At 46.5% G+C, this 13,619-nt stretch overlaps 1 protein-coding gene across 1 annotated transcript in view; it reads left to right on the top strand.

Moving 5' to 3' along the window:
* laptm4b (lysosomal protein transmembrane 4 beta) overlaps positions 1-13,619 on the top strand; it is a 91,283-nt gene that overhangs the window by 18,270 nt on the left and 59,394 nt on the right. The window contains exon 2 of the mRNA XM_078541116.1: positions 1,483-1,594. Coding sequence (XP_078397242.1) covers positions 1,483-1,594 — 112 coding nt within the window. The remainder of the gene's footprint in view (positions 1-1,482; positions 1,595-13,619) is intronic.

Raw genomic sequence — 13,619 nt, 5'->3', positions numbered from 1 at the left:
TGCATCGGAGGCAGTACAGTGAAGGTTCACTAAATTGCTCTCTGGGATGAGGGTGTTGTGCTACGATGAGGGGCTGAGTAAATTGGAGTTTAGAAGAATGAGAGGCAATCTCATTGGAACATACAAGATTATGAAGGGGCTTGATTGGGTAGACGCTGAGAGATTGTTCCTGCTCATTGGGCAGGTACAGTCTCAGGATAAAGGGCTGATCATTTAGTGTTGTGAATCATTGGAATTCTCTACCCCAGAAGGCTGTGGATGCTCCATCATTGAATCCATTTAAGGCTGGGATAGACAGATTTTTGCTCTGTTAGGGAATCGAGGGATATGGGGAGCAGGCGAGAGAGTAAAGTTGAGGCTCAAGATCTGCCATGATTGTACTGAATGGCAGAGTAGGTTCGACAGGCCATATGATATACTCCTGCTCCTATCTTATATTCCCGAAGGCATTAGAGAGAATGCAGGAAAGATTCACGAGAATGGTTCCAGGGATGAGGAACTTCAATTACGTAGGTAGACTGGAGAATTTAGACTCTTTTCCTGGGAGTAGAGGATGAGATGAGATTTGCTAGAGGTATTCAAAGCCATGAGGGGATCTGGACAGAGTAGATAGGGAGAAATTATTCCCATTGGTGGAAGGATCGAGAACCAGAGGGCACAGATTTGAAATAATTGGCAAAAGAAGCAATGGAGACATGAGGGAAACCCCTTTTCACGCAGTGAGTGGTTAGGATCTGGAATGCACTGCCTGAGAGTGTGGTGGAGGTAGGTTCAATCGAGGTAATTGGGAGGGAATTGGATCATTATCTGAAAAGGAAGAATGTGCAGGGTTATGGGTAGAAGGCCAGGAAGCGGCACTAGGCAAATTGCTCATTCAGAGAGTCAGCGCAGACAGGACAAGAATGGCCTCCTTCTGTGCTGTAACCATTCTGTGATTCTGTGTACTTGGATCACTGATTCTGATGCCTGTGAGGACAGTTTCTCCCCATCTACTGTTTCATAACCTCTCATCATTTTGCTCACCTCTATTAACTCTTTCCTTAACCTTCTCTGCTCAAAGGAGAACAATCCCAGCTTCTCCAGTCTCTCCGTGTAACTGAAATCCTTCAGCCCTCCTACCATTCTTGGAAACAGCCTCTGCTCCCTTCCCAATGCCTTGATCTTCCTAAAGTGTGCTGCCCAGAATTTGACACAATACACCAGCTGAGGCCTAACCAGTGACTTGTAAACAGCCCTGTTATCTGTATTAAAGCAATTCTCTCAATGGTAACAATTTCTTTTCACATTTGATAAACTCCGCAATGCATAGAAGATTGTCAGCTCGATGTCATAACATCCCAGATTTCTAGGCGACCAAATATGTTCATCAATTGGTTAGGACTATTAAAACCAATTTGCATTCTCTTCAAAGGTACTTGTGCATTGGAAAAGGTTTGCTTTTGATCTGAGTGGCTTACTGACTTATTTTTTCTCTTCCATTAGTTGATCAATGCCGTGGTGCTGCTGATTTTGCTGTCTGCTCTCAGTGACCCAGAACATTACCATCTGCCCCATACTGAACTAGGCAGTGACTTTGACTTCACCGATGATGCCAGTAAGTCCATAAGTTTGTTCATTGTCATTCCCCACTCTTCCCCCTCACTGGCCCACCCCCTTCCGTGCCACGACTCCCCTCCCACCTCACTAACATAATGATCTTAAGATCTTTTTAAAGTCATGATAGTTTGGTGTCTCATCTTGCTCCATCTGACCACCAAATTGTATCAAGATTGGAGTTGCCGCTCACAGTGCAGTGCTCTGTAACTTTCTGAAACTACCTTGTGCTCGCTAAGATGTCACAGAGCTCTGCTCTATATTCTCTGCCATTCCACACAAGAAGCTTTAATGCGGCAAAGAAAGTACTGGCCCTTCTATCTTGTCTGTAAAGATCTACCTTAGTGGCTGCCAAAAGGATAGGCTTCATTTGCCTTGTGTCTATATGTATTAAAAATTTTATATCTACACGTGCTCCCTGACTGCACAACCTGACGTCCTGCCACACATTTTCTACTTCCGTTACAAATTCCTCTGTACAAATTTAAATGGGATTTTTCCTATGTAAATTTGTCAATCTGCTCTGCAATTAGTCCACTAAATTCCTTAAACGTTGCTTAAAATGCTTTCTGAGAATTTATTTTGCTGGCATTTTTTCAGTAACTGAAATTTCTAATGTCCAAAATAAAGGTTGAATGAAAACTTAAAAAAAGAAAAATTGCATATTTTGCAATAACATGAACAATGTACTCCGTTGAATAGTCTTTTAAAAATCTTTTTATTGCCTTTATTAAAGTTGACTCATGAAGACTTCATTTACTTACAAACCCTTGTTCATAGATGTGATATCTTTTGCCCAAAACTGTGACCCTTAGAGCTGAATGTATATAACATGTGCAGTTTACCTAATGCCCCACATGCATCAATACAGATAGAACATTTTTCTTTTCTTTTTTTGCTCACTTTTGGTTCAATAGCTTTTCATCAGAGAGGCATTGTTTACACTAGGAGGGAAAGGAGGTGGAACTAACAAGTAACATCTTTCCGTCCATCCCGTTTCTTCGAATGTTAGCATTGGGGCAATGGACACACAAACCATTCATTCCCACCTCTGGAATTTCTTCTCATGACCGAAAGGGGACGAAGGTGGGTCAAACTGGGTCTCACCTCCAAAATTCCAGCCTCACAGACACAACAAAATTTTCACAATACATGCACACAGGCTTGCCTTTTTCAAATGCTTTACTGGCAGTTAGAGTGGCATTAGGTGCCTGTTGTAGCCTGGAGCTATGGATAGTAATGGTAGAGGCTCCAACTTTCTTTCCATCACATGGCTGACCAGGAATCTCTCCCACTCTTACCGCCTGCCAGCGGCCTGCGGTGGAAGGATTTGCAGGTTTGATACTCAACCTGTTTGGCCACAACCATGAATGCACCTTCCTCGGCCATTGAGACCTGGGGTGGGGCTCGAACCTGGAGCTTCTGGCTCAGAGGCAGGGACGCTACCCACTGCACCACCAGACCTTGTATTGGCATTGAGTGACCAGCTCAAAATGTTGTCAATTCTGAGTCAGTAACAGATCAAGTGTTTCTTATGAACTCAAAGGATATGGGGAGCAGACAGGAAAATGGAGTTCACAGGATCACAGAGTTTTAACGGCACAGAAGGAGGCCATTCGGCCCATTGTGTCTGCAGCGGCTCTCCAAATATGCATTATGACTTAGCGCCATTGCCCTGCCTTTTCCCCGCACCCCTGCACATTGTTCCTATTCAAATAATCATCTAATGCCCTCAAAAGGTGTGGGGGATCAGCCATGGTCTCGTAGAATGGCAGAGCAGGCTCAAGGGGCCTCTTGCTCCCATTTCTTATCTTCGTAAAGTGGCCTGTTCAGAACGTGCTGCCGATTAACACCAGAATCCACTACATTGCCCTCATTTCTGGAGATTTAAGCCGTGTCCTTGTTACCTGGTTGTCCCTGCTTCACTCTTCATGCTTTACCGTTGTTACAAAACTTTCAAAGTAACTGGAACTCAGTCGCACTACGCTGTACTCTCTGTCCAAAAGAAATGCCAAAGAAGCGTTAAAGTGTAATTACCCTTTTCTGATTAGATCCCTTTTTGCTCCCTCCTGAATTCACTGCTTGGGGTTCTGCGTTGCCTGTGAGACCGCAGTGGCGTGCTTGGCAAGTGAGGTGCAATTAAAGGAGTTTGTGGCTCGAGTTGTGGAGTGTTAATTTTAGATTTTTAAGTACAATCACATTTTCTGTCACATCTGCCCAGGGGATGTCACGGTGGGGATTTGGGAAAAGGAGGGATAACTCACATAGAAGCTGTACAGACCGAGCACAGACTTACCCAGAAAATCGATTGAAATTCCCATAGGCCAATAACGGATCTAAAACAATTTTTTGAAATTGCAAACGCCCGTCAAGGGCAGGTGGAATGTTTGGGTCAAGCAGGGGCAGAAGGAGGGGTGATAACTCGACCAGGGAGGGCGAGGAGGGAAATGCGAGGGACGAGTCCAGAGAGAGAGAGAGAGAGAGAAAGGAGGGGAGAGGAGGGGGAGGGGCTGGGGTTTGGGAGGTCAGCAGGATTGGGTGGATCAGGCTAAGAAATGTAGGGGGGAGGGGAGAAGCCCAGTGAAGTGACACAGCAACCAAGGGGTGTGAGGAGAGGGAGAAGGAAGCTTGTCTTTATGAAGCTTCTTCCATGACCTCAATTGGATGTCCCAATGTGTTTTACAGCATTTGAAGTACTTTTGTAGGGTAGTCACTGTTGTAACTAGTGACGGCCAATTTGCACACAGCAAGATCCCACAAACAGCAATGTGATAAATCTGTTTTTGATGTTGATTGAGGGATAGGTATTAGCTAGAACACCGGGAGAAGGTCCCCCACTCGCCTTCCAAATAGGCAGCTGTGGGATCTTTTACATTCACGTAAGAGGGCAGTTGGGGCCTCAATTTAACATCTCCTCAGAAAGACAGCACTTGCAACAGTGCAGCACTCCCTCAGTACTGCACTGGGAGTGTCAGCCTGGATTATGTGCTCAAGTCCTGGAGTGAGACCTGTTAGCCACAACCGTCTGACTAGAGAAGAGAAGGTGCCAAGGAAAGGTCCTGCAGTCCAATAAACTCTTTCACTGGGTTGGGGTGGGGGGTGAGGACATGCTTGCACTGGCCAGTATGGCTAACGCTCCCCACCAACCCCCTGGCTGTTTGGCATTTGCCCTCATTGGAGGGATGAAGGGGGAGGGGTTGAGGTGCCCCAACATTAAGTCCACTTTTAAAATGAAGAAAAAAAATCCCATGAAGGAGTGAAGATTATTCCAAGGGTTCACAGGCCAGGATGTGAGGAAGCAAATTGGAGAGTGGGGAGGAGATGGAGAAAGGACTCCAAGGAGGATGAAAAGAGACAAGTATGAGGATGGTAGCTTGGTAGTAATGTTAGGAATCCAGAGGCCTGGTGACCCGAGGCATGAGTTCAAATCCCACCACGGCAGCTGGGAAATTTAAATATAATTAATTAATTAAATTTGGAATGAAATACACAAAACTACTGCACTTATGTAAAAACCCAACTGGTTCACTGATGTCCCGATTGGAAAGGAAACCTGCTGGCCTTACCTGGTCTGGCCTACATGTGACTCCAGACCCACAGCAATGTGCTTGACTCTTAAATGCCTTATCATGGCCTGGCAAGTCACTCAGTTGTGGATGGCTCACCACCACCTGCTCAAGGGCAATTAGGGATGACCAATAAATGCTGGTCTTGCCAGTGATGCCCACATCCCTTGAGTGAATGAAAAGGGGCACTGTAGAAGCAGGTCAATCATCTCAGCTCCAGGACATCACTTCAGGAGTTCCTCAGGGTAGTGTCCTCAGCCCAACCATCTTCAGCTGCTTCATCAATGACCTTCCTTCCATCATAAGGTCAGGAGTGGTGATGTTCGCTGATGGATTGCACAATGTTCAGCACCATTCACGGCTCCTCAGATACTGAAGCAGTCCATGTCCAAATGCAGCAAGAACTGGACAATATCCAGGCTTGGGCTGACAAGTGGCAAGTGACACTCGTGCGACACAAGTGCCAGGCAATGACCATCATCAACAAGAGAGAGTCTAACCATCACTCTTGACATTCAATGGCATTATCATCTTGAATGAGACAGCTCTCCCAATTTTGGCACAAGCCCCCAGGCCAGGTAAGGGCAGCAGATTTCCTTCCCTGAAGGGCATTAGTGAACCAGATGTGTTTTTACGACAATCAATAATGGTTTCATTGTCACTATTACCAAGGCTAGTTTTTTAATTCCAGATTTATAAACTGAATTTAAATTCCACCAGCTGCTGTGCTAGGGCTTGAATCCATGTCCCCAGAGCATTAGCCTGGACCTCTGGGTTACTAGCCTGGTGACATTGTCACTACACCACAGTAGGGGGAAAGGCAGTAATTACAGGCAAATATGCAGAAGAAACCTTCCCCATTGCAGCTGGATCTGTAGTCAGAATGCCCACCATGTCGATGGTGCATGGAATTGATATACGGGTGAGATTATTTATTTGTTTATTATTCCTTCATGGGATGTGGGCGCCGCTGGCAAGACCATCGTTAATTACCCACCCCTAGTTGCCCTTGAGAAGGTGGTGGTGAGCTGCCTTCTTGAACCGCTGCAGTCCATGTGGTGTAGGAACACCCACAGTGTTGTTAGAGAGGGAGTTCCAGGATTTTGAGCCAGTGACAGTGAAGGAATAGCGATATATTTCCAAGTCAGGATGGTGAGTGACTTGGAGGGTAACTTCCAGGTGGTGGTGTTCCCATCTATCTGCTGCCCTTGTCCTTCTAGGTGGTAGAGGCCGTGGGTTTGGAAGGTATTGCTTAAGGAGGCTTGGTGAGTTGTTGCAGTGCATCTTACAGATGGTACACAATGCTGCCACTGTGTGTAGGCGGTGGAGGGAGTGGATGTTTCAGTTGGTGGATGGGGTGCCTTCAGGGCTGTTTTGTCCTGGATGGTATCGAGCTTCTTGAGAGTAGTGGGAGCTGCACTCATCCAGGCAATTGGAGAGTAATCCATCATACTCCTGAATTGTGCCTTGTAGATGGTGGACAGGCTTTGGAGAGTCAGAAGGTGAGTTACTCATTGCACTATTCCTAGCCTCTGACCTGCTCTTGTAGCCACAGTATTTTTATGGCTAGTCCAGTACAGTTTCTGGTCAGTGGTGAGTAATTTATCAGCGATTCAGAGATCAGGTAGGTTTCATTCAGAATAACAGATTGATATTTTTTATTCAATGTACTAAGTTACCAACAAAAAAATCCTTTTGTGACCTCTAAGTGGCAGATATAAAGTGGAGCTGGATACATACAAATATTTGAAATGGGAGCAGAATTAGGCCATTCAGCCCTTTGAGCCTACTCCACCATTCAATAAGATCATGGCTGATCTGTTTGTGTTTTAAATTCCACATTCCCATCTTACCCCGATAACCTTTGATTCCCTTGCCTTACAAGAATCTATCTACCTCTGCCTTAAAAATATTCAGTGATCCCGCCTCCACCACCTTCTGAGGCAGAGAGTTCCAAAGTCGCACAACCCTCTGAGAGAAAAAATTTCTCCTCATCTCTGTCCTAAAAGGGCGACCCCTAATTTTAAAACCGTGCCCCATAGTCCTGGACTCACCCACAAGAGGAAACATCCTTTCCACGTCCACCTTGTCAAGGCCGTTCAGGATCTTGTATACTTCAATCAAATCACCCCTCACTCTTCTAAACTCCAGTGGAAACAAGCCCAGTCTGTCCAACCTTTCCTCATAAGACAACCCACTCATTCCAGGTATCAATCTAGTAAACCTCCTCTCAACCGCCTCCAATGCATTTACATCCTTCCTTAAATAAGGAGACCAAAGCTGTGCACAGTATTTCGCCGGCATCATTACCGCCACTTAATTGGTGGCAAAAACAACCTAAAGTTGAAAGAAAGAGGCAGTTTATTAATTACTTAAATGAACAAAAGAAAGATTGTGTTCCACCGCTTTGCCAATCACCTTGCAATTCGCATTTTTAAAAAATTCATTCACGGGATGTGGGTTTCGTTGACTGGACCAGCATTTATTGCCCATCCCTAATTGCCCTTGAGAAGGTGGTGACGAGCCGCCTTCTTGAACCGCTGCAGTCCGTGTGGTGTAGGTACACCCACAGTGCTATATCATCTTACGCAATCTCAGGGTGGTCCCGAGGTACTTTCCAGCAAATGAAGTATTTTTTTTTATAAAGTGCAGTTGCTGCTTCAACGTAGAAAATCTTTCCCAAACCATCAGCACAATTTCAGGGCACAGGCCTGACTCCCGTCCTCGTATTGAGACTCTGAGATTTGAGCTTACACGTTCTTGCACGGCCATTCAGTGCCCCTACAGTTGAAATTCAAGGCTGTCACCTCAGATACAGAGCCGAAATACAGGGGCCAGTTTTGGGGGGATTTTACAGGGCACTGTGGTCCCCACCTCTGCCCCTGGCTCAAAGCCCGTGCTGGCAGCACCCACCATGCCAGCGACGACCCCACCACAGTTTAACATAGGAGCATGGAAAAGTTACGGCGCAGAAAGAGGCCATCCTGCCCACCGTGTCTGCACCGGACAAAAAATAAAAGAGAGAGAAAAGAAAAGAAACTAGCCGCTCATTTTTAATCCCACTTTTTAAAAAGTTCTCCCATGGGATGTGGGCGTCTCTGGTAAGGCCAGCATCTGTTGCCCATCCCTAACTGCCACAACCGAGCGGCTTGCTAGGCCATGTCAGAGGGCAGTTGAGAGTCAACCACGTCGCTGTGGGCCTGGAGTCACATGTAGGCCAAGCCAGGTAAGGACGGCAGATTTCCTTCCCCAAAGGACATTAATGAACCAGATGGGTCTTTATAACTTTCCAGCCCCTGGTCCATAGCCTTGCGGGTTACAGCACTTCAGGTGCACATCCAGGTACCTTTTTGGTGGCCTCAACCACCAACTTAGGCCGTGAATTCCAGGTGCCCACCACCCTCTGGGTGATAAAGTTTTTCCTCACGTGCCCACTGAGAGCAGCGCTAATTGCTTCGAGGCGAGACTTCCGCCCCCCCCTATCTGCCGGCCAATCAGATGTCTGGGAATTCTGTAGCCCCGGCAGTGCCAGGCGAGAATGGTGGCCGCTGCTGGTACTACAGGCAGTCCCACCACACCGGGGGAAGCCCAGGTCAGCCCGGGGTCAGGGAGGGAGGATTGTGGGCCAAGTTCAAAAGGCCAGGAGGGAGGGTTAAAGAGGAGAGAGCGACATTTGGTGGGGGTTCCTCTGATGGGTTAAAGTTTCCGGGCATCTTGCATAGCAGGAAGGCTTCCATTGGCCGCTTATAAAACACTGGCGGGTGGGGGGGAGGGAGGATGGCGTGGGTGGGATGAGGTACTTAAGTGACCATTAACTTGGGCGGGCAGCCCAATGCATGCCCCGCTTTGCGGAAAATTTCGGACAGGTCACGGGCAGGGAGACGGTGGGTATGCGGTGGGGAAGGCCAGCCATTGGATTTTGCCCGCCCCCTCCCAGCATTCAAATCCACTGATTTGGATAGTTGGGGCACTTTGTCCTTTGTCTAATGTTGTGACAGGGTTTTTAACATTCTAATCATTCTATAGGCCGATCACAACATCGCCAACAGGTGGAAAGGGAAATATTGAGGTTTTCAGAATGGGGGTTTCCATTTGGCAAGGCCCGGCAAAGAAGGTTTTTGTGTACTTGCAATCCACCCGGCGTTTTTAGTAGGGAGGACCAGACTGAGACCAAAACACCTGGGTCAGACAGTAAATCTGTGGTTTTAACAGCAGTCAATCCGTGAAGGGGAATCTATTAAAATAATTCAAATTTACTTTTGAGGTTTGGGGCCCCAAGTGAAAATTTCAAAACTGAGATTGATAGACTTTTGTTAAGCAGGGGTATTGAGGGTTAGGGAACCAAGGCAGGTAAATGAAGTTTAGTCATCTTCTGACTGAATGGTGGAACTGGCTCAAGGGGCTGAATGGCCTCCTCCTGTTCCTATATTAACTTTGTGGCAATAACATAAAACGAGGCAACAGTGAGCTCACAACCACTTTTACATCTCTCCTGCTTTTTATTTTCGCTGATGGGGAGGAATGTAAAACAGACTGCCAACTCGCTGTTCCATCATTTTACATAAGACCATTAGACGTAGGTGCAGAAGTAGGCCATTCGGCCCATCGGGTCTGCTCCGCCATTCAATGAGATCATGGCTGATCTGATAATTCTCAATTCTACTCTCCTGCCTTTTCCCCGTAACCCTTGATTGCATTACTGATCAAAAATTGCATAAAGTCAAGATCTAAATCAAGGGAGTGCAACGGAGTTCATCAGACTAACCCCTGGGGGTGGCAGGATTCTCTTATGAAGAGAGATTGAGGAGACTGGTCCTATATTCTCTAGAGTTTTAAAGAACGAGAGGTGATCTCATTGAGACACACACAATTCTTACAGGCCGTGACAGTGTAGATGTGGATCGGATGTTTCTCCTGGCTGGTGAGTCTACCAACCAGGGGAAACAGTCTCAGAATAAGGGGTAAACCATTTAAGACTGAGATGATGAGGAATTTCTTCACTCAGTGGGTGGTGAATTCTCTACCCAAGAGGGCTGTGGAAGCTGAATCATTGAGCATGTTGAAGACAGAAATCAATAGATTCCTGGATACTAATGACATCAAGGGATATGGGGATAGCGGGGGAAAGTGGCGTTGAGGTAGATGGTCAGCCATGATCTAGTTGAATGGTGGAGCAGGCTTGATGGGTTGAATGGCCTTCTCCTGCTCCTATGGCCAGAAATTTCCCCCCATTGGGGACGCGCCGCCATTTTACGTGGGTGGGCCAATTAAGGCCCGCCCAGCTTGCCTGGAAGTGCTGAGCGCGAAAGAGCGCAGAGATCTCCCCGGGGCACGGAGATGCCTCAGGGAGATTTGTTACAGTGCTAAAGTTTTAAATAAAGGTCTTTAACACTTATAAAACATGTCCCCTCATGTGACACGATCACATGAGCTGGGACGTGTCAAAGAATAAATGTATAAATTTTTATTGGATTTTAAAACACTTCATGAAACCTCATCCCGCCCGTGGATGAGGTTTCATGAAAAATGCGAAGGCCGCTTGGGCTCTTCACCTGCCCCCCGACAACATTAAGGTTGGACGGGCAGCTCATTAAATTGAATTAATTAGGTTTTAAATGGCCTTAATAGGCCGTTGACAGTTCGGCAGCCGAACTGAAAATCTAAATGACGCGAGGTGACGTTGGGACGCCCGGTCTACATCACCGCGCGTCATCTTACACATCGGTGAGCGGGCCCCACCCCCGCTCGCCGATGGGAAAATTCTTCCCTATGTTCCTGTGTACTACTATGTCTCTCTCCTTCTCCCTCAAGTAACAGTGATATTCTCCCATGTACAATTTTTGTTCCTTCACGCATCTCCCTATATGGAACTTCTTGGCAATTCTATCAAAATTGCCCTTTCATATTTTACCATTTTCAGCGTTGGCCTAGCTGATTCAATCATCAAAACACCAGGAGCTATAAACCCCCAGTTGGGATTTGTGTTGTAATGTAATATATATTATATCAATTGTATAACTGATTTTCGGGTACAGAAGTATTATTGATTATTTTCTAGCCTTCAAAAGTGACTGTTCATTTTATTTTTTACAATTCTACAATGTCTGGTGTTTACAAAATTAATTTAATTACTACATAAATTCCAATATGTGTGTGAGGGAGGGAGCTTTTAGATTCCAATATATTTGGTTATTGAACCAGTTTCCAATAATGAAAACGCTAATATTAAAAATTGCATTGATTTAAAGGGAGAATATGCTTTAATTTTTAAAAAATTAATTCATGGAATGTGAGCACACTGGCAGAGCCAGCATTTGTTACCCATCCCTAGTTGCCCCTTGAGAAGGTGGTGGTGAGCTGCCTTCTTGAACCGCTGCAGTCCATGTGGTGTAGGTACACCCACAGTGCTGTTAGGGAGGGAGTTCCAGGATTTTGACCCAGCGACAGTGAAGGAACGGCGATATATTTCCAAGTCAGGATGGTGAGTGGCTTGGAGGGGAACTTGCAGGTGGTGGTGTTCCCATGTGCCTCCCTTCTTGTTGAAATATATCGCTATATACTGATCAGTTTGTTTCACTTTTTTTAAATTTTACATTGCTTTATTCACCTGCTCGTCCATTTTGATTCTCATCTCCTGACAGCTTTCACCTCTAGAATTGCTGATGCTGATTTTCCAAGTTCTAGGGATAAGGGTGCCATAGCCACAAAGTGATCCCTTGCCCTATATAGTGGTTATATTATTAGTCTAGTAATCCAAAGGCCTACACTATTGACCTAGAGACATGAGTTCAAATCCCACCACTGCAGCTGGAGAATTTGCGGAATGGTTACAGCGCAAATGGAGGCCTTTTGGCCCATTGTGTCTGTGCTGGCCCTCTGCGGGAGCAATTCACCTCGTGCCACTCTGCTACATTTCTCCTGTAGCCCTGTACGTTTTTCCTTTTTGGATAATTAACCAATTCTCACTTGAAAACATTAATTGACCCTGGCTCCACAACAGCCTCAGGCAGTGAATTCCAGATCCTAACCACTCGCTATGTAAAAGAGGTTTTTCCCTCATGTCACCGTTGACTCTTTTGCCAGTCACCTTAAGCTGTGCGCGCTGGCTCTGAATCCTTCCACCAATGGGAACAGTTTCTCCCTATCTACTCTGCCCAGGGGTGTAGTGCCAAATTTTGAGGTGTTAGAGCTCTATGAAAATGTGTTGGCCATACCATTTCTAAATCTACTATTATGCTGTTTTCTTATATAGTAATCATTGGAGTCCCCAACAGTCAGTAAAACTGGGCTTTTTAAGTGAAAAATATTAGTGCTCCCACTGCAACCAAATTCTTTCTCACCTGTCCCTCCAACAACCTCGCCCACCCATAGTCCCCTTACCCTCCCAAACCCTCAGACACCATCCCCCTCCCCCAACCTCCCCCTCCACCCCAACCCTCTCCAACCTCCTCCCCATCCCTCCCCCAACCTCCCCAACACCCTCAATCCCTGTCCCCATCACCCCCAACTGCCTCTCCCCTCTCCCCAACCCCAGCTCCCCTCTCCACCTCCCCCCCCACCACAACACCCCCTCCTCCCCACTCCCCGACCCCCCTCCCCCAGTAACAGTGCAGCAAAGGGTAAAACTGACCTGACAGACTGGCTTCAAAAAAATCAGAGCTGTCAGCCTGAATGCTCCGATCTTTTTTTAAAGCTGACCTGTCAGGTCCTAAGCTCCGGCTGTTCAGAGTGTATGACGAGAACTCCGTTTAAAACACTGAGCCCAGGCCCCCATAGCTCCCCGAGCCCCAGTGTTTGGAACCATCTACACAACCCTTCTCCTGGGCCACAGTTGGAGGAGCTAGAGCAGCACTCCCGTGTGCTTCAGCCGTAGTGCACCCCTGACTCTGTCCAGACCCCTCATGATTTTGAATACCTCTATCAAATCTCCTCTTACCTTGCTCCTGTCCAAGGAAAACACTCCCAATATATCTTACATTATTGAAGCTCCTCGTCCCTGGAACCATTCTCGTGAATCTTTTCTGCACTCTCTCTGATGCCTTCACATCCTTCCTGAAGTGCAGCACCCAGAACTGGGACATAGTCAAACTAGTGTTTTGTACAGGTTTAAAGTAATTTGCTTGCTTTGGTTCTTGATGCCCCTATCAATAAAGCCTAGGATGCACTAGCTTTATTAACCCCATGGGGAGGTTGTGGTGCAGTGGTATTGTCACTGGGCTAGTAATCCATAGGCCCAGGGTAATCCTCTGGGGACCTGGGTTCGAATCCCACCATGGCAGATGGTGAAATTTGAATTAATAAATATCTGGAATTAAAAGTCTGATGATGACCATGAAGCCATTGCTGATTGTTGTAAAAACCCATCTGGTTCACTAATGCCTTTTAGGGAAGGAAATCTGCTGTCCTTACCTGGTCTGGCCTACATGTGACTCCAGACCCACAGCAATGTGGTTGACTCTT

Source organism: Cetorhinus maximus, chromosome 4, assembly GCF_964194155.1.
Source record: "Cetorhinus maximus chromosome 4, sCetMax3.hap1.1, whole genome shotgun sequence".
Classification (NCBI taxonomy): domain Eukaryota; kingdom Metazoa; phylum Chordata; class Chondrichthyes; order Lamniformes; family Cetorhinidae; genus Cetorhinus; species Cetorhinus maximus.
Note: the sequence above shows the minus strand (reverse complement) of the source record. Positions and strands in the feature narration are given on the sequence as shown.